Raw genomic sequence first — 22270 nt, 5'->3', positions numbered from 1 at the left:
AAAACAATAAAACATCAAGAAGTCTGAATACAGTGTTGTTTCCCTTTTAGCAGGTGCGAGCCAAGTGTGTTGCAATCTCCCGATGTTTGCTATTGCTCGCACATGTATCATCAGGTTTCATCAAAAACAGTAAAAATCTCCTCGCCCCTTCTCCTCTCGTCTGCCCACTCTCGCTATGGTCGTGATCTCACCCACACTCTAACCCTGCACCCTTTCATTTGCTTCCCTTTTTGGCTCCTTCAGCTTTCTTTTCTGTATTTTTTCCCCCCTGCTATTCCCATCTGATCTCTTTTTTTCCCTCCTTTTTTATGTAAATATAGACTCTATGCATTCCTTTTTTGTGTCTTTTACAAATACAAATAGCTGAACAGAAAGCAGCAAGTTGTATCAGGTCGGACGTTACGACTTAAACTTAACGAGAGATTGAGGAAAATGGAGAAGAAAAAGTGGAAAAGGGTGATGAAGATTTCACAAAATGAGCATAATAGCTCAAGAAAACATGAATAATATACTAAATAATTACATTAATGACAGGAAAAATACCTTTACACCCACACAAAACACCTGAAATGAACAGCAAGTGTGCGAATTAAAGGTCAAGAAACTCAAACTCTCTTTTAAGTCGCGCTTGTCAAACGCAATAACAACTTCAAGAGAGGCTAACACCAGAAACTCCTCAGTTCATTCAAGGCTGAGTGTTATCTCCCAGATAAAAGGTTATGTGCCATAATCCACAGACAAGTCCGTAATAATGAAAGGCTTTCAGATGTTTGGCAGTAATGGTCAGCGAGATAAACATCAAAGGGTCAAAACCAATATGAGAATTCGAGAGAAAGTAATAAATCTAATAATAGGATAACTGGCAGTGCCTGGCTTCTGTTGGTACATCTCCATCCCTCCTTTTTTTTTATATATATAAATTACAATAGGCACAAAATAACAGGAGATCAGAAAATTGCTGTTGTAGGAGGAGGAGGAGGAGGAGGAAACTCACCCTTGGCTTTATTCAGGAGCTACAGTAGTACAAGTTAAAGCTGCACAAGTGCTACAGGAATGCTTATTGTGAGCTTCATTATATGAGCTTTGAAAAACCCTGGGAATGACTGTCTATACATGACGTTATACAGGTGAATGTGTTGTGTTTTTTCTCACTTTGCTTTGTTTTGCTTTGGGGGAAATTCCCCAAAGATGATATGAGTCTGGAATTTAGCGTTTAATGCGTATAACGTGACATTACTGAAGCTTCTTGATTCTCGTATTAAAGGATAAAGCCGGTGATTTTTTTTCTATATTTTTCTTACTGTCAACAAATCTCATGAGCTGAGCCAAAACAACAATAAACTCATCCTACTTGCAAGTATCGTGTGTGCATCCAAAGCCTCAAATATCTTATTGTTGTTGTCATAAAACTATTAAAAACACGTCAGTGAGCCACACCGTTGCACTGGGTGACATGTTCCTTCACCCTGAAGGCAATAACTACTGTAGTTTGTTTAGAAACGGCTCCAAAGACTGATAGAGTGGTTCCTTGTAGGGCAGACGCCGCTGTGTGGTTGTGTTTACAGAGCTTCGCTAGCTTGTTTCGCTACATATCACAACCACTTGACTTTCTTCTACATTGTCCTGTAAACTGAAGCGTCTGCCCTATAAGGAACTTCTCCTCGGAGACTAAAATTGTGATCACTGTTATTGGTCTAGAGCCATTCCTGGAGCCTTTTCTAAACAAGCTAACATGCCCGAAACTCTTCGTGGCAAAGGAACAGGTCACCCAGTGCAGCTGTACGGCTCGATGACGTGTTTTAAAAGGATTTTGGACGAGAGCGGAGGTCTACGGCACAGAGGGATAAGATATATCAGGCTTTGGATACACACACACACACACACACACACACACAATACATGTAAGTAGGATGAGTTCATTGTAAAAACCGCCAGTTGTATCCTTTGAAACCTGCTGCTAAAGAAACTTAAGAATCCCAGTGAAGGAGCTGGGACGTAGACAGTGGTGGTAATGGGAGGATATTCGGGGGGTCGCTGGATAAGAACTGGGCCTGAGGAATGAATGGAGTGAGGGAGGGTGGTCGACGCCAGACACAGAGATCTTTTGTGTTTGTGTATCAGCTGGAAATCACTAACAACACTGTAGCCCCTCCACCCCTCCCTCCCTGTCTGTGTGTGTGTGTGTGTGTGTGTGTGTATACAGTACGTTAGTGACTGACATTTGCTTTTGAATAGCCAACTGTTGGGTAGAATAAGATAAGGAAGTGCTGCTCAGAAGCTGACTTGTTTCCTTGGCATGAAACAAACCTCAGACAAAACCGAGAGTTCGTCACTCTAAACAACCACGTTGCTACGGTTACATCATCCTTCCCTCTATCTCTACATCATTACCCGGGAATGAGATGACCTTCTTTTGAGATTCCCCTTTGACGACTGATAACGATTAGATAAAAAAGTAATTAAACTTATATTTTAGGGTCGGTATCACTCGGTTGACTGGAGCGTTTGACTCTTGGACTCTTGGCTCACTGATGCACATTAACCTGCGTCAAGACACAACTGGTTTGTGGGTTTGTACAATGCTTACCAGTGTTTTGACGCACATCATATGCTGCCGACACGTGTTTCTCTCTTTAGAGCTGTTATCACTTTCATAATGTGTGGACATTTGTGTTTTTGTCTTTGTAGTTAACAGACAGATAGAGAGAGAAAAAACATCAGGAAGAGAAGTAATGTAAAGCAACTGGTGGCATTTAAGCAATTAAGCTAATATTAGCAATAGCAATTTAGCATATATTTTACAATACAACACTGTCTGATGCTGAGTCATTGATTTCATGTTGGTAAAGTTATTCAAAGGATCATTTTAGTATCAAAGTCTTCTGAACATTCATGCTAGATGATAAATTGCCGAGTCATGTGCCTCTGACTCTTCAACTTCTATCAGAGCTACGTGCATTAATGAGATATAGCTCAGTGTTTATTTGTGTTTCTGGGGTCATTTCAGTACATTTACTTCCCCTCCTATTAAACTGAGACTGTTTCAAAACCAGTTAAAAACTCATTGTTGCTTTAACAATGAATTACATGGCACACTACTTTCTAAAGATTAAATCTTCGAAGCCTGCTGCATGTCCGTCCACACCCTGACCGCTGATGCGAAGCAGCTGCTTTGCATCAGTGGTCAAAAGCAAAATATTTGGTATGACATCACTGCTTTGACACGGCACAGATTTGAGAGATTCAGCTCTAACAATACATCTGTTTGAGTCAAAAGGAGGCCAGTGGAGCTTTGTTTCTTTACAGAAACTGACCTCTGATTACAAGCAACTCACAGAAGCAGCTTGACGGGTCACCAGATAACAGTTTCTTCTTGTTCTTCTTCTTTAATGATTATTATTATTATAATTATCATGTAATTTAAACATCATACAAGTAATTAAATCTTTTATTTAACTAAGCAGTGTTCATTTTCAACCTTGCAAACAGTAAGATAAAAGTTTGACAAAACTATCCCAAATAAAGTAAACTACACTTGCTTTATTTCCCAGAGCTTTCAGCCATATCACATGGTCTTCATCAGTGGACGGAGTTGCTCAGTTGTCCCGGAGATGGATCTGTTGGCATGCAAGCTCAGCAGTTGTTACGATTTCATCCGCAGCACTTAAAGGGCTTCTCATCCAGGTTGCCATGAAGATCATCATCGTGAAAATGATGAAGATAATGCGATACGGTTGAAAGCTCCAGAACAGCCACTCAATGGACCTCGAGATCCGACTGTTTTGTTCTGTTTCTAAGGTCAAGAATGAACTTTGAAACTCAACCTTTGGGTCAACATGGATGAGAAGTCCATGACGACTATAGGCATCTCTATCTGCTGATGAAGGTTATGTGATATGGTTGAAAGCTCCAGAACAGCCACTCAATGGACCTTGAGATGCGACTGTTTTGTCAACTGCTGTTTCCAGGATCATGAATAAACTTTGAAACTCAATGTTTGGCCCAAGGTCCATGACAACCAGGCATCTCTATCTGCTGATGAAGATCATGGGATATGGTTGAAAGCTCCAGAACATCCACTCAATGGACCTTGAGATCCGATTGTTTTGTTCTGTTTCTAAGGTCAAGAATGAACTTTTGAAATTCAACCTTTGGGTCAACATGGATGATAAGTCCATGACCACTATAGGCATCTCTATCTGCTGATGAAGATCAAGGGATATGGTTGAAAGCTCAAGAACAACCACTAAATAGACTTTGAGATGCGACTGCGTTGTCAACTGCTGTTTCCAGGATCATGAATGAACTTTGAAACTCAATGTTTGGCCCAAAGTCCACCATGACAACCAGGCGTCTCGATCTGGTGATGAAGATCATGTGATACATGACTCAAAGCTCCAGAACAGTCCCCTAAACTGACCTTGTGATGAAATTATTTAATCAACAAATGTTTTCATGATCAAGAATCAACTCTGAAACTCAAAAAAATGTTATGACATTCAGCTTCTTATCCATCATTATTACAGAAAGACAGAAATCTTTTCAGACAAGTCATATTTTTCTGCTCCAGAGAAGAAAAGTCTTACTCAATAAATCCACAGATCTAAGAGCGGGCGTGGTTTGACTCTCAGCTGCTATTTCTAAGCCTCGTCTAACCCCGGCCTCCTTAATACGAAAGGTAAATCCCTTTCCTTTGCTCTGCTGAAGGTGAACGACGGAGGAGGGGGGGGGGTCGGCTTTAACCCTTTGACCTAAACTAGTGGAGGAGGGAGGAGGAAGATAAACATTCCTCTTCAAACAGAATAACCGCTGCTCACCCAGTGTAGCATCTATCCCAAAATTTAGTGCTGCATTTCATCCGTTTGCGCTCTATCCGTCATCTGCAGAACATTTTTTTTGGGAGGAGAACAATCAAATCTGACTGACCACCGGCTCTGCAAAAAGTAGAAACTGAAAACAAGTAAAAAAAAAGTGAGTGAGATGTGTGAAACACTGATCTTTAAGTAAGAGTGACGGTAAAGACGAGAGACCCAGAAGAAGAGCAGGAGCTAATGTGAATTCCTTGCAGTGGATGTGTTAACCCCCGACCCCCCCCCCCCTCCGTCCGTCTCCCAGCGTTATCCATCACTCCAACTGGAAGCTGAGTAGGTGATGTATTGGTAATTTATCTCAGCAGGTGCAGATGTTACAGCGGCTCCGTAGAGGAGAGAAAGGAAAGTTACTCCGACCTCCACTGGGGCCGCTAGCTTAAACCTCGAATACCTGAGCTTAGGTCACACGCATGCCATCCCCCGAATCCCCCCCCCCCCCTGCTCTGTTTCTCTCCCTCCCCTGCCGTTCTGTTCTGCACTTCCTCGTCGCTTTGCTCGCCTCTCCCCTTGAATTCATTCACATCGCGGTCATGGTGTGCACGTGTGCAGGAAGAATTAGTTGAAAACACCCTCCTGTACATGTCATACGTCACACACCATGCTAGTAGAGGATAAAAGACCCGAGGAGTCGAATTCTCCAGACAGAGGGAAACTCCGGGAGAGTACAGCTTTATCATCTTCCCCTTCCTGTCCTTCTTTTGTCTCCTTAAAGCCTCATACTGGTTACCTTTTAAAATTACTGCTGACTCTTTAACAAAGCGTGTAATACGTCTCTAAATCAATTTTTCACCTTTTACAGGAACACGTTGGTTTTGTTTTATACCGGTGCAGCATGAAAATCAAACAGCAGAGACTTAAAATGACACAAGCAGCTGTCGTTTTCATGCAGGAAAAGTATCAAAGTCACATCACCTTCATCGCAACTTCCACGCCTATCTGCTAGGTCGTACAGTTTGCATCCTAAATATGATGTAGGGATGTCTTCTGCTCCCATAATGTAAAAAAACAAGCAGACTAATTGCTCACCATGACTGATTAAATGTACCGCAAGCAGGTTTCAAGTGTCTGCAAGTTGATTTTTCATACCATAATGAAATGACCTGAAACCAATGGCTTCCTAGACAGGATGGAAATCAATCTAAATGCTTGTATGCTTTGAAAAAACAAGTCAGCAGTAATGTAAAGGATATCTGATAAGTAGTTAATGAGCCAAAACATGCAAAAACCACCTCTGTGTTTCATGAACAGACACATACAAATGTTACATAAAATACAACCCTTTCTTTATTTAAACTTCTGGATTTTTGTTTGTGAGTTTAGTTGAACAAATTTTGGACCCGCTGAAGTTTAACTCAACCAATACAGCAGTTTCCCCCCCTTGTTTTGCCTCAACAAAATGTTTGTATAATTAAAACCTCATTGTGGTACATTTTATTCTTTTCTCATCCCCCCCTCCTCCTCTCTCTCTCTCCTCTCTCCTTCTTCTTCTCCTGCAGCAGCTCTATTTCATGCTTCGCCTCTTTTCCTCAGGTCTCTCTTCTCCTTATTTTTCTAGCCAAAGCTAATATGAGGCTTCAGCAGTCTGAGTTAGCCATGAACTAAATCTCTCTTTCCATTTCCCTGGACAGTGTTTCCTTTGCAAAGCAGTGGTGGAGGACTCATAACCACTTGTTTTAGCTAACTTTGACCGCTGAAATATCATACTAGCTGTACATTTTGTCCCCTATCTCGCTCGCACGAAGGAGGAATCTCTTGAGTATGGACAGGAAGAACAATTACAGCAACCAGTAACTCTGTGAATGCACATATTGGCATGTGAGTGTTGTCTTAAGACAGCCTTGCTAAAAAAAATACGAGCCTATTGTGCGCTGGATTTGATTTTTGCTACCATACAGTCGAACCAGAAAGTGACGAAAGGAAGTATCCTTCAAATTATATGCTTCATTAACGCAAAATAAAGAGGACAAACTGTTTAAAGTTGAACTAACAGCTTCCTAAAGGGGAACAAAATCAATCTAAATGCTCATGTGGTTTGGACGATACTCCACAGTAATGTAAATATATCTGGTGTGTTGCTGTGGTTTGTTAGTAATAAGCTAAACCACACAGAAACACCAGTGTGGTCCTTTATATTAATCATTTCTGCTGAATTTTATTAACTTTTTTTTTTTCTCTCCCCTCCCTCCTTTCGCCTCCACACACACACACAACATTTCTTTCTTGCTTATTAGCTCACCACATCTTTTTCTTCTTTTCCCATCTCTCACCTCCTCCTTCTTCTTCTTCTCCTTCTTTTGCAGCACCTCTATTTTCCGCTTCCCTTCTTTTTTCCCTTCACATCTCTCATTCTTTTTCATTTGTTCCTGTCCAGCTGGGTTTTTTTTTAATAGCTTCTTTCTTTCTCTCTCTTCCTCCCTTGTTTTTTTTTTTTTTGTTCTAAAACTGTTTCCATTATTTCTCCCTTTAAGTAGTTCACCGTTTGACGTCATTATGCCTGACCTCCCTGAGCTCTTTCAGTACTCTCATCAATCCATCTGGTCTACACATTCATCACCGTCTTTATCGTTTCATGCCAACGCCACTATCATCACCGTCTTCCTCCATCATCCTCTCACACGCATACATATTAGTCACATCATCATCGTCATCACTCACTCACTCACCCACTCACTCGCTCACTCACTCACTGGTGCCATTAAATACAGTATATGTGCCCCACGGAGGAATCTATAAAACGCAGCCAACACTTTTTATAATAAGGTCCAGGGGATAAACCGTGGCCAAAACGGTGCTAAAGCTCGTCTCCTATTTCTTTTCCATTTTCTTTTCCCTCCACCTCATTCTTAGTACGCTGCCTTTTCTCACACTCACCGCTCGTCATTCGCTGATTCTTCGTATACTGAGTGAGTGGGTGAGGCTGAGCGCGCATCCAAACCGCATAGTTTATCAGTGAACCGAATCCAAGCATCTGTTTTGGACTTGTTGCACTGTCGGTTTGTAGCCAAAACTAGAAGGCACAGCAACAGCGTGTGTGTTTTTGTATGAGTAAATTCGAAAAAAATTTATATTGTAGATAGTTAAACTTTCATTTTAACCTTAGATTTGTCAGATGTCTAATATCTTAATCCAGAAATCAGTCATACATCCATTAAGAACAGACTTTAGCTTTGGCTTCTTTTACCCCCCTTTAACTTGAACGGATACGGTCCACTGTTTTATGATCCCGACAGCACTGAGGGCTTAGCGTTTCCACTCAAGTCCTATAAGTCAAAAATATTTTAACTTGTTGCAAAAGAGCATGGGATCAAATGGCTTTAAGTAGCTGATTTGAAGTAAGAAGCCGTGATCAGCGCTTCCTCTCGGCACCTGTCAGCTGCAACAGCTGGGACGCTTTACAGACACCAACAGGCTGCAGCAGCAGCAGGCCTCTGAGAGTCACTGCGGTCAGAATTGACCTATATTTGACCCCAGAAATGATGCTTGTAGTTTCCAGTGACCCTCAACTTCACATTTATACTACTCTGTTTATCTGTATAACTATAGCCAATCTAACTCCTGGTAACTAGGCATCACTACTGAGGGTTAAAGGTACACTATAGTGCTATTTCCTGGGTGTGCACAAATATGCAACAGAGTTGGAACCATGTGAGGCTCGACGGAAGATATGTGTTAGCTCAGTTATGGAATCGGATACTCGATACGGAAGAAAGCAAGCTGACAAGAGAGATATTTATTTGGGGTCAACAAGTTATTGGCTCTCGGTCTACAGATGTGTGCACTTCGCTTTACGACTCCGGGTCTGTTGAGGCTCTTTTTAATAACGAAAAAGGTCAATATTTGTTTGGTCAGAAAATCTGTGTTTACTCAAGAGTTAAAGGCAGTTGGCTGATAATATACGGACTAAACCCAAACTGCTTATATTTAGGATGATGAAAAAATGAATCTGTTGTGTAAATGTTGTGTATAATTTGTCTAAAGAGGAAAGACCTCTATGTGTCCAGCTGAGATCTTGTATTTTACTACGGACTGTTGAAGCTGGACAGTAAAGTGGATTTATTCAATGTGCTGTCTGAATAATATAGAAAACGAGTCCCAATTTCGTATCTGTCTGTTAAATATGAAGCCAGAGCCAAGAGAAAGATAGTTTAGCTTAGGTGGAAACAGCTAGCTTGCCTCTCTCCAAAGGTGTATGCTAACCTTAGCTAACCTGACTCCAGCTTTGTATTTAATGGACACATATATAACAGTGGTATTGATGTTCTCGTATAACTGTCAACCAGTATTACTGAAAATGTGAAACTGTGCCTTTAAAAAAAACATTTTCCAAGTGACCTGTGCCCTACAGTAGAGAATCAGTGCCAGAAAAGATGATGAGAAAAACTGATCTAGCCACTGTTGGGTCTGTGGTGGATTAGCAAGAGGGGGGTCGAGGCTAGTCGCTCCCCTATGATGGTCGAAGCCAACCGAAGGAGGAACCGGCCAAGAAATGCGAGGTAAAAGCCAACACAGCTGCCAATCAAGGTGTCAGACCATATGAGTAACAAGCAAATCAAGTGTTTAGCCGGAGAAATGTAGAACCAGCAGACGTCTTATCAGTGGCTGAATCAATCTTCAATGAAGACATATAGTACAGACCTCCCCAGTCTTCCAGTCTTAGACCTTCACGAGGCTGCTTTCAGACCTCTCGACTACTCCTGTTGTGATTTTAAAATACCGACAGGGGTGATGAGGCGGGAGATTCTGGCTAGGGTATGATTTTTTTACCTCATTTTGGAAGATTAATTGAGCATTTCTGATTGTAAATACTGTGCACGTGCTTCTAGATTAGGTTTAAACTCCAGAAAGCATTTAAGTCAACACACTCACCTCCATCTTTATCAGATAAAACCGATTTAAAAGAAAATAACCACCAAGGATGTGACCTTTGGCGTTGGAAAAGAAAAAGGTAGTCAAGGCTCGGATCGCTACACGGGATTTCCACACACAATTAAACATTAAAACTGGTGTAATTCTAACTGTATAATTGCTTTCCAGCTGCAGTATTTATCTGCATAAAAAAAAAAAAAACGTTGCCACAGTTTCAAATCTCAGCTTCCAGTATTTTCACCGAAGCATTTTATAAGCAATAAGACGGCGCCTATTTGGTCCGCCAGCTCACTCTAACCACCACAGTGGCTACTAGACTCTTTAAAAACCTTTATCGACTGACGCAAGTTGACAACACAACACTATAGGGGTTAAATGCCTCTTTCTATTTGCTATTTTTGAGCGGTATCAGCTGGAATAAAATCCAGAAAGTGTGGGATTTGGATAATCTTAAAAATATGTGTCAGCATGTGTGAGTGTTTGGAAGAGAGTAATGGGATGTAAATTGGTTTGGATGAGTGTCACCAGTGAGTGCATGTTCTGTATTTCCTGTGTGTTACACTGTAGAGAGAGAGAGAGAGAGAGAGAAAAACTAGACATTCCTGTTCCCGTCCACTGAGGACCACAGGGGCATGGAGCAGGGCTCTCCGATTGTATCATACAAGTAGAGCAGAGAGAAAGGGGGTTAGGAGAGGTGAGAGGTAGGAAGGGGGAAAAAATAAGAAATAGATTGGGAGAGAGAGAGGCTTTAAGAAAAAAGACAGGGCTGTGGTTGTGTGTTTGTGTGGAGGAGGTAGGAACTGAGGGGGCTGATATACTGCTGCAAGCATTCAGACATTCAGACTAATTGGGAAAAGTCCTCTTGGCTATGTCTGCAAGAAGATGACTTATATCAATGGAGCGACTCACTGGGCTTATGAATGGCTGTGTGTGGGTGTGTGAGAGAGCAATAGGGGTATTCTCAAACCACAGCTTCTCGGAGTCATGCTGATTCAGGAGGAGTCTGACCTTGATGTGTGTCATGGCGGGAACTGTTTATGTACCGCGGGGTCGTATAGGTAATACAAAAAATGACTTACTGTGAATTTATGTTTTTTTTTTTTTTGTAATTGTATGTTTCTGTGTGTGAGCAATTCTTTAGCCATGTGACTCCCAAGTTTAGACCGTTTGAGTCCAGAGGAAAAGATTTAAGATAAAACAATTATGGATACTTTATGGTTTGTGTGTGTGTGTGTGTGTGTGTTGAATGTAGGCTGTAAATTCTCATGTCTCATCACTGGTCTGATCAGATCCCACCTGTTGGTGCCAAGTAATACCAGGTGTTTGTAACACCTGAGCTCAGCTGAAGCAGACTGAATGGTGCCCTGAGGCGGTAGCGATTTATAACAGAGACACTTTTGTCCAAGATGAGTTACATGTATTTAGGGGAACAATGCAAATGGGGGAGTCAAAGACAAATCCACCGACTCTACGATTAACGGCCGATCTACTCAACCAACTGAGCTATAAGTAAAGTTTACAAGACAGCAGGGCTGCAACTAATGATCATTTTCATTACTGATTAATCAATTATTTTTATCAGTTAGGCTATGAAATGTCAAAACATAGTCTTTTAAATGTCTAAACCAAGTCCAAAACTCAAAGATACTCAGTTTACAACGATATATCTGAGAAAGAAAAGCTGAAAATACTGGGTTTTTTACCATTTTTGCTTAAAAAATGACTGAAACGATTAATTGGTTATCACAATAGTTGATGATTAAATTCGTGACAATCAACTAATCGATTAATCAACTAATCGTCTCAGCTTTTTTTTGTAGTTTTGCTAAATTTACCAGTAAAATCATCCTCTTAGACTGGACTACACATTTAGAAAAATAGCAAGAAAGACACCTAAGATTTTGACTTTTCTGTAATTTGCAACTTCGATGCATTAAACTCTACTTATCTGAGTCTCCGAGCAAAACAAAGATAGAAAGTGTTACGTTTGCCAAATACGAACAAGTAGAGGTTCATGTCCTTATTTGCCTCATCATCGTTTACACCTCGATGCCAGAACCGTTGGCACGCTGGTTGTTTTGGTTCAGGCTTGAACTCTCTTGCTCTATATTTCTCTGTCTTGTCTTGTTTTCCTCACTGAGACTAGATAGACATGGAAATTTTGTTTACTATGGAAAACAACCAGCTGAAGAAGACTCAACAGTTTCACGGAAAGTGAAACTCTTCTTTATGTCGTCCTTATGTCGTTGGGTTTACTCGTTAAATAAAAAATGAAACTCAGCGACTCTTTCAGGGACGTACTGGTGACACTGTTGACATTTTACTGGCACCAATTACACAACTGGGAGGGCAAGTTTTAAGCATGTTTGATACTTGCAGGACTTGCTCAAGACAAGGTAACACTTGACTTGAGTTCGGTGAAAACAACCCTGAGGTGAGTCAGTGCGATCGGTACCCGCCTTCGTTTATTTGAACTGTGTTTGACCGAGGTTTGGCACAGGTACATGAAGGCATCGATATTAAAGATAAAGCTGATAAAAAACACAGCAGGTTCAATACAAACACAGATTTGTGTGTGAGTGTGTGTGTGTGAGTGTGTAGACGTGTTTCCACAAAACTCTCTCAAGCACAGACGCACAAGTTCAGGCTTATAAATGTAAACCTGCAGCAAAACAGACTCTGTAGTGTTTATGCTCTGAAGTCAGAAAGTATCAACAGTGAATGTCTCCAAATGGACAATAGCTATTATCAGTTATTAATTGGTATTATGATATATTGTTGGCTGCCTGAATCGTAAAGTTTATGATCGCTCACACCCTCACAGACAGACAGGTAAAGGGTGAAGCTGCCATAAAGAGCCAATAAAGTTTCTAATGGGTCACTACCGCCAACGACTACCTCTCCAGTCCTGTCATCACAAGATAAACACAAAGACCCCAATGCTCTTTATTTTTTTTACAAGTTTTCATTACTTTTAAGCAATGGCCTCTCTCTCAGTCAGGGTTAACCGCAAAGGTTTTGTCTGCAGAAAGCAAACGGAGCAGCTGGCCAGCGTTAAGCCGAGTGTGTCGTGTACACACCGTGACAGATGAGGTGTCTGTTTCTTGTATCCTGTCTCATTTCAATTCCGTTATATATCCAATACTAATAACTGCTCTCCTGCACTCAATCTATTATACATCACACTTTGTTTCCAGGACAGGTGTTCATTAATATTATTAATACTCACTGTCTTATGAGGTGTTCTATTGTTGTTTTAAGGATAAACTTGAGTTCATGGTGGGAAATTAGCTGATTGAGCAGATGAAATTGACCTTGAAGCTAATACTGGAAAAGTGAGAAACATTGTTATTGTTGTTATTAAAAACTTTTGGAACCTTTGCGAACTCATTAATTCCTATAAACCAAATCCAAAATATTTGGAGTTTGGTCCAAAAATGTCTCATAATAATAGCCACGCACATGAGGAGTTCATTTTTATGCACCTACGCTACTCGAGTATATGAAATTCATCACTCTATAACTCTATAATTTTGTTAAATATATATTTTAGGTAAACTTCCAAGCATTCTGCAAAAGACGGTGTCCCTTTAGGACAAACACTGTCCATCTGATTGTATTTAATTCAACATACACGCCCCTTTATATCTACAGTATGTGCAGTATTTAATGACTGTTACTCCCCCGCAGCTGAAGGTATCTCCATTACGATGACAAATAATGCCCAATTAGTCCCACCCAGAGGTTCAGCGCTGCATCAATCCCCCACAGATGTTTCTCAGCTTACTGTAACGGAGCAGATTCCTTCACGCTGAAACCAGCCTCCATCTGTTCTGTAACCTCGGGGTCAGCAGAGCGAACTGAACACACTTCATTAAGGGTTACAGAAATACCTAAAATAGCTCATCTGGTGATTCAGATTGTTGAGATTTAAAGTGGATAATTCACAATGTAAGAGCAGTATTAGCTTGGAAACACTTTTAACTGACCTTTTTTTTCTTTTGCTGCTTTTATTCCTACAATATATCCTTGTATGGGCTGATCAAGTGTCCGTTCTGATTGGTTGTGAATTGTTTGCTGCTTCCTATTTGCAAAACACCTACTACAAACCCCACTTTTCCATCTTCTAAATGGATTTAATCCACATTACAGTCCAAGAAATTGCTGTCAATAAGCCACTAAAAGCTCCTTCACAAAACAGATTCCTTCATGTGTGTATTTCTTCGACGTTCAGTCCAACTTAACGTCCACCGCTGGATAAATATTGAACCTACTTTCCTGGAGACTGGACTCATCACAGAGTTTATTAACTTTTGAAAGCCATTTATTTAACAAAACAATGACGTTCAGTCATAAATCAGTGGGTCATCGGTGATTTATTTCTCCATAACAAATATATGGAGCATCAGAATGAGTGTTTTTTAAAAGAAATATCTTACCTTGGAGATGTACGCTTTGATGCCTTCGGCCAGTTTGATGCAAGGTTCCCCGAAGAGCTGGGCCAGCTGGTCTGGGATGTCCTGGTCCTTATCCAGAGCATTCAGTAAACTCAGGCACTTCAGCTCCTCAGTCACCCCCTGACTACGCACCTACAGTACAAACACACACGGAGAAAAGATTCCTCGTGAGTCGACGTTGGCAAGACTGCTGAAAAGAGAAATAAGTGTCTGGAATTACTGTCTTGTAGCAAAAAAAAAAAAACCCGACCATGTTTCTGGGGATATTTATCCCTTCAGCAGATGTTTTCTGGCTTTCAAACTGACTATTGTGGACCAGAGGCTTCAAACCCATAAATGTTGCTTTAAATATCTACAAAGTGAATGAATTAAATGAATGAATAAAAATACTCTATACCCTGCCTAATCAACTACAATGCAGCCTGTGTTTCCCCTGCTGTATGTTTAAAAGTGAAGTGAAACAGTCCCATCATAAATTGTATCTCTCATATGATCGTAATTATTTATAACACATTCACAGAAATTAACTAGAAGAATGCACAGATCTCCGCCAGGTGTGTGTACAGTCGAGACGGCAGCGAGGACACACAGGGGTTGATTCATCTCGTATCGCGCCTTCAAGATGAGTTTTTAAGCCACAACAAAGGCCAAAATGTGGGATGCAACAGACTAGCTAAGCTTTGTTTTTAGCCTAGGCTGATGGGTCCAGTAGTAGATTAGTTGCGGACAGATACACACACGCTGACACACACACGACCAAACGCATGATCCCCCTCCAGACTTACGCCCCGCGGAGATAATAAAACGGTCAGTTTTGGCCTGGAACACAACAGATGTTATTTTGTACCACTGCTTAAAAAGTTAGGGGGTTTTTTCCACAGCATAGCACAATATGTGTCCTCTGGTATTTACTATACTAAAAATAATCAAAAAACAAGTTGTATAGATTCAGCTAAGTGAGGCCTAAACAACAAGTCCCAAAGAGAAGTTAATAAAAATATCTAACACAGGTGGTAATGATGTATTATGATAGATGTACAAACACAACCCAAGGGTTAAAAGAGTGCCCGAGTCTCAATTTTGTATTCAATCAAGTGTTGCTACGGTGGCCTCTGAGGACAATCATACTTGAAGAGCACAACATATGGATAAAAAGTGAAAAACCTCCCACACACAACTGCTGGAATATCAATTTATGAGCTTCATGAGGTGTATGAACATGTATCACATCACGTATTCAATCAGAGGACCACAACAATCAGATTAATTGGTGAATGAAACAACATGAGTTAACATTTCTATGCAGGTGGTTTGATAAAGGTCAAAAGGTCAAAAAGTGAAATAAAGGCAAAAGTGGTAATATTCATCATGAACCAGAATCTTTACATGTGCAATGATTATTATTAATAGTAGTATTTAGTTTTTGGTCTTTGATAATATCTAACATCATCTGTAAATTCTTATAGTATAAACATCATTACTTTCATTTACTTTTATTATCCTCTTGGGATCATTCATGTCTCATTTGTTCCTGCTGCTAAGTCAAACTAGTCGTCCTCTGGTGTGCCATCACTCTCTCTGCACTTCTCTCATATGCAGCTCAATTTGCAGTTTATTTCCTCTTGCATGTGTTTTTCATTTTTTATATTTTTTTGTGTCCTTATTTGGGACTTGCACCTGTTTTGTGCAGGATCTCTGGCTTTGGTACATTTTCCCCTTGAATGTTCTTTCAGTGTTGAAGCATAACTACGCTAATGGACAGCTGTACGTCTGTCTCATAGTGTCTTATTGTTACATGAACACTAAAAAAAAACAAAACAAACAAAAAAAAAGAAAAGCTGAGACCAAATGTTACCAAAAAACGTTTTGGCACACATGCACCGCTGGGTCTCGGAGCTGAAACACAACTCCTTATGTAACAACACGGTGCATGCATGCATGGCCTTAGTGAAAGGGTCTCTCCTGAAGTGAACCTTACCGAACACACACACACACACACACACACTGCATCCACATCGAGACATCTAATAAGAGACAATTAAAACAACAATTCCTCTGGGGCATAGGGGAAATTGTTTCTTTCCCCTTTTGTTATGCCTCCTGTTTGAGACTTCCATCTGAAACAATGAATGTTTTCTTGTAATTTTGGGGCGGCATGGGTCGAATAAGACATCTTTGGGAACTGAAATGTAGAGAGAAACTTTGTGACTTTCCAGCTGTGGAGTTATGTGTGTGTGTGTGCCCTTCAGGGAGGTTGTCACGGTCTGAAAGCCCTGCTAATGACTCTGTAACAAGCGCTGATGAGGAGAGAGAGATTACAGACGTGCACTCTGTCACCCCCTTCTCTTTATTTTTATTAATTTCCTTCTGTTTGACCCCTGTTTTCTAATGACACTCCCTCCTTTTGTCTTCCTCTGTGGTTTCAGCCTTCTTCCTTTCTTTCTTTCTTTCTCTTTACTGCTCTCTTTGTCACGCTGCTTTCTGTTCTTCCTCAGCGCTTCAGTTCATGTTGATGCATGAGCGGATCTCGCTGATCCTACTGAGGATAGTGGTGTGTCTGTCTGTGTGTGTGTGTGTGTGTGTGTTAGTGTGTAAACTGGTTCAAACCAAGCGGGAAGGACAAGGCATTTACGGGAAAGGCAAGGGATCTTTGGGAGACTTTGGGTCACCTCTCAGCAGTCCCAACATGTTGTCCTGTCCTGAGAAGGAAGACTTTTTTTTTGTTTGTTTTAATGGCTTCACATTTCTATTTAGGGACTAATCAAGATAAGACTAATGAGATACACATGTTGTCATTCCAGTCAGTGCACATTCTGGTTACAAGCTTGGTTGAGGTCAACTTCTGGAGACTCGGATAATATACATTTTTTTTTATGAATACATTAAGCTATAAGAGGAAATATTCTCAGTTTCCACAGCTGTTTGAAATGAGCATGTTCCAAAAACATAGAAATGATGTAACACAACCTACACTGTGTGCGTTTATTTCCAAGACAAGGGAAAGAAAGAACTTTGGAAACTCCAGTTTTATCTTGGATTTGGGTTTGATTTATTTCTTCCTGAGGGCTTTCACACCTGGGATCATAATTTAGTTTGGGCAACCATTACATGTCTTCATCTTTTTTATTTGGTGCAGATGGAACATTTTTTTTGTATTACAGCTCTAATGTATAGCTGCATTTTTTATGCCAAGATATTGTAAAGTTTAGCATTGCTGAAATATTCTGAGCACTGCTTTTTGTTCGGCAAGGACGGGTGGTATAAGAAGCATTTAGATCTTTAAGTAAAAGTACCAAGTCAACATTATGTTAAAAAAACTTGTTGCATTCAAATGTTTATGTAAGTAAAAGTACAGAAGTATTATCAGCAAAAATGATCAAAAATAGAGGTAGTCACTGTGCATACTAGCCCCTTTCAGATTGTTATATTATTGTTTAACATATAATATTGGACTACTATTACTGACTCGTTAATGTGTAAACAACATTTAAATGTAATTCCTGGTCAAGGTGAAGCTGATTTTATTTTAACCACTTTATATACTTTTGGGTGGTTTAATCTATAATAATGCATAAAAAAATAACGTCAAATGTAAGTTATCATAAATAAACATGTACAGTAAAAGTAGTAATGGAGTAAAAAGTAGAATATTTAGCACTAAAATGTGGTGGAGGAGGAGTATAAAGTTGCAAAAAATGGAAATTCGGAGCTTGAAAAAAATGTATTTCGTTACTTTGCACCTCTGCCAGGGTCTTAAAAGCTATAATTTATTGTTGTGATTATTTTGTCTGAACTTTATGTATTTCTCATTGTCCATCAGCGCTCTGATGACAGAGAAGGAAACATAGTAGGTCATCATAGATCATCTGCATACAATCACAACACATCCCAACAAAAACTGCTGACAGTGGAGTCTGGGCAGAGACAGTTTGTCTATTGTGAGGGGGTGTGTGATGACAGCTACTATTGGCAGAAGTGTTGGGGAGGTTCGAGCATGCATGAGTGGATTTGAGCTTGCTTGGCGCAACAAATGGAGTGAACGTAAACTTGGTTTCTTTCTGGCGCCTCTGCCAAAACACACTCCCTGCTTTGGTGGTTCTGGTTGGAGGATTAATTGTTATTGAGGAGTATCTTTGTTTACGAGAATAAATGGTTTCACTTTATAGGGTTAGGCATTTGTGTGTGTGTGTGTGTGTGTCCATTAGGTTTTGACAAGGCCGGCAGGGAGTGTTTGATCCATTATGGGAAACAGTCTCATCCATGTTAGTGAGAAGATAAAGCCAGTACACATCACTGCACTGAGCTAACAAGATTAGAAGAAAACTTTCTGCTCCATTAGTATATGGGGCCGAGGCCAGAGGCTAAACCAAGCTATGCAGACAAACATTATCACCACAGAGATATATTTTCTTTTCTATCGGCTTAAGCTGCATTAAACAGCTTCTCTGAACTTTGACTTGCATGCAACATCTTGTCAGTAAACCATATTTCAACTTCTTATTTCAGCTGTTGGAGAGTCCAGCTTTCTTTGGATGTTTGTATTTCTCTTTTAAATTGAATTTGGCGTTCATGTTACAGCCAACGGTGATATGCAACATCCATTACAGCCTTACATGGATGTTGCATATGTAAGGCAAAGCTACATCATCATGTAAATGATGTTTACAATGTCTTCATTTATTGTGTACAGCTGAGACTGATGGGAATGTCTTGAGTTTGCAGCAAAGTATTGGACAAATTGAAATTATGAGCCAACAATGACACCAAAGTGATCACAATTCATCCTGAGGAGGACATGAATGTTTGTTTGTATCAAATTTCACGGCAGTCCAACGGTCGTCATGGTGACACTAGAGGAAAAGTCAGAAGATAACTAAAGTCTGTCCGAAATCTGGTGCCAATTCATTTAGTGGAAATTGAGATATTTCAATGGATAAGTGAAAACTTTGATTTACTGCTGGCGCTAGATTAAAAATAAGGGGATCCCCAATGTCATTAAGATTCATCAGCGGGGGGATCATGGATATCTGTGCCAAGTTTCATGGCAATCAATCTATTAGTTTGAGACATTTCATGAAAAGTAAGAATCAACTGATTGTGGCACTGTACAACACTTCATGGCATCCATCCTTTAGTTGTTGAGATATTTCAGTATGGACCAAAGTGGTGGACTGACCGTTAGACCGACATTGCCATACCTAAAGCCACGCTGGTAACATGGCTTACAATGTCTTCCTGGTCTAACAACTCAATAAGATTCAGACCCTTTTGAGTTTCATCACAACAAACAGATCACAGAGAGAGTTAGTCCTCAGAGAAACAAGTTTTATGTCCGAATTCATTGACACTCGTTTAGAAAGAGTGCAAAGTTTCCTCTCACAGCAGATATTTCTTTATTCAACTGTAATTTAATGGCTCTCTGCCTGGTGACTGGTCCTAAATGGAAGTCAGCGGCATCACTGCTTACAGAGCCAAGTTGGTTCTTCCTCCCTCCAAGTTTCCCTGAAGAATCTTTTCCTTCATTGTTCATTTACTTTTCTGATTCTACCAAACCCCAGTGAGCCAAAATCTGCAGCTCTGTTGGCTTTCTGTAGCCGTGCAGTTAGTCTTTCATTCTCCTTACACGACTATACTGTTACACTGCCCTGTCATTGATTTGCATCATGACAATATCCTCTACTTGTTTCCAGGCCAGGAAACTGAAATTAGATCTTCATTTAAGTGATTTTTATCAGTTATGTCTTGCACTCATTCTGTTTTTGGTCTAGAAAAAACCGCTGGAGAGCAGAAAGGAAAATGTGAGAGATTCTGTAGGCGAGTATGGACATGTATGCCTCCAGAGATGGGGGGGACTCAGCCTCCACATCATTACCATGCCCTGGGAGCATGCAACTGGAACTACTCCACAGGTTTTAAGCATCAACAGTTTGGAGGAGTACCCTCCTCCCACTCCACCCCTCTCTCCTGAATGCTCTATTGACAACAGTTTATTTTTGCCAAATCCTGACTCAAACCCGGAAATTGCAAAACTGGGCCCATAAGCTATCAATTCATGAACAAGTTACACCCCGATGATTCAACCTTAACAAATCAATAAGCTGACAGCAGACCGACATTGACGTTTACACAATTGTTAATTCTCATGTCTCCTTTGCGTCTAAATAGAAATCGCTCTGACAAAGAATTGATTAATAGCATTTTAACCCCAAACAAAGGCCTAAAGAAGACTTATTGTGACCATACTAGTAGTTCATAATCACCAGTTGTGCTATTTCTCTTTTAAAACAACATACTTCACTCTACTCAAAGGGCATATATCCTTTTTTTGCCAAGTAACATTTAAGTTCTGGTCCCTATACACTTGTCCCCTGAGTGATGTATTTTCTCAGTATGTTGACATTGATGACTTGTCCTTCCCTTGGTTCCTAAGGAATGAGTCCGGAGGGTCCGATCAGCAGCCAAACGCAGGCTTACACATGCTAAAAACATTCAGCAGCACACAAGATCTGATGTAAGTCTCTGTTGAGCTCTTAAACTGGGTTGAATTCCTATGTGTGACCTGGACTCAGATGTCAGATGTAAAAGATGAGCGGGTGAGAGTGTCTGTAAATATGATTTTCAGTTGACATTACCCGTCACAGATGTTTGGTCACGGCACCCCCCAAAACTGAATTTTCCAAATGTTTAAGAGATTACAGTCATTTCTATTTATTCATTGTCAGCACAGAGGGCTTTCAATGATGTAATACCATGTTGAAGATCTTGGCTAAATGTATGAATTTGTGGATTTAAAGAATTGATAGCTGATACACTTAGACAAAATGGGTTGATTGACCATATAACTGGTCCAAAAACATATTTATTTTCTGATCTGCAGTCTTTATTGTTAAAGTTAGTAAAAGTCCACTTTCAAAGTTAAAATAAACCAGTTTTGACTGTAGCAGAAGTCACACACTTTGCACACATTTCTAACTTCTTCTCAAACACTTTTTGTGGCGATTTAAAAAGGTCATGGTACATTTACTTTTGCTAGAAAAAGCATGTGTTGCGTCAAGCTTCAAGAGAAGCATTAAAACGTCGTTACAAGTGTTGGAACAAACAACCTCTGCTTGTGTTTTTCTGGTGAGAACTGTCAAGATGTTGCATGTCAGCTTCTTTGTTGCCTAACCATAGACTTTCATTGAGTGGTTAACTAGCACCGCAAGCTAGCTTGCTAGTAAAACCAAGCAACAACAGTTAGCTCATGTTCTGTTCTCCATGTAAACCAGTAGAGAAGGACTAAACATGAGAGAAGTTTATGTGGGTCAGTTATCTAAATGTGAAACAAATCTACCTTCAGCAGGGATGGGCATCAAACCTCAAACGTTTGTTATGCTAAATGTTAAAATGTGTAGCACTGAAAACAAGTACCAGAAATTTGGACCAATATTTTAGATTAACATATTTCCTGATTTAAACAACAACTTCAATGTCATACTGTATTTTATTCAGGAAGTCCCTGTAAGGTTGCTTGTGTTGACATCATTTATCACTGATTTGTTTGAGAAGTTTGGCTTATTTTATTCAAGAGAAGAATATAAAAGAAAGAAGAATGTTTATTTTCCTAAAAGTACGGTACGAAAAGCCAAGTGTGATTTTGATATTTTAATACAATTCTGTCATCAATCATATTGGCAACAGTATTGACATTTTTAAAACAACACCCAGCCCACCTGATCAACTTGTACTACACGTCAACATCATACAAATATGTTTTTTTCTCACACAGGTTGCTTGGCAACTGCAGAGCTACTATAGACATGAGATTGTAGATGTAGAGAACCGTTCTCATACTGTGAGGATGTTATTTTAAGTCTTTGAACCTGAACTTCAGTAATTTATTGCTCACTACTGTTCTCCAAATACACAAGCTAAACTGGGATAATCCCTGTTGGTCTGCTTTTGGAAACCATCATCTCTGCAACAAGAGGAAATACACACATACACACACATATTTTTGAGTGATCTATGTTCTTTTTATCCCTTCTTAGCCAGAAGACATGTGGTCTCTCATGGCTGTCTATACTCAATTGGATG

The 22270-nt window shown here is 40.1% G+C and overlaps 1 protein-coding gene across 1 annotated transcript in view; it reads right to left on the bottom strand.

Moving 5' to 3' along the window:
* The window catches only part of tnfsf10l (TNF superfamily member 10, like), a 69299-nt gene that overhangs the window by 24367 nt on the left and 22662 nt on the right, over nucleotides 1–22270 (bottom strand). The window contains exon 2 of the mRNA XM_042400882.1: nucleotides 14177–14326. Coding sequence (XP_042256816.1) covers nucleotides 14177–14326 — 150 coding nt within the window. The remainder of the gene's footprint in view (nucleotides 1–14176; nucleotides 14327–22270) is intronic.

This window comes from Thunnus maccoyii, chromosome 22 (genome assembly GCF_910596095.1).
Source record: "Thunnus maccoyii chromosome 22, fThuMac1.1, whole genome shotgun sequence".
In the NCBI taxonomy this organism is placed as follows: Eukaryota; Metazoa; Chordata; class Actinopteri; order Scombriformes; family Scombridae; genus Thunnus; species Thunnus maccoyii.
Note: the sequence above shows the minus strand (reverse complement) of the source record. Positions and strands in the feature narration are given on the sequence as shown.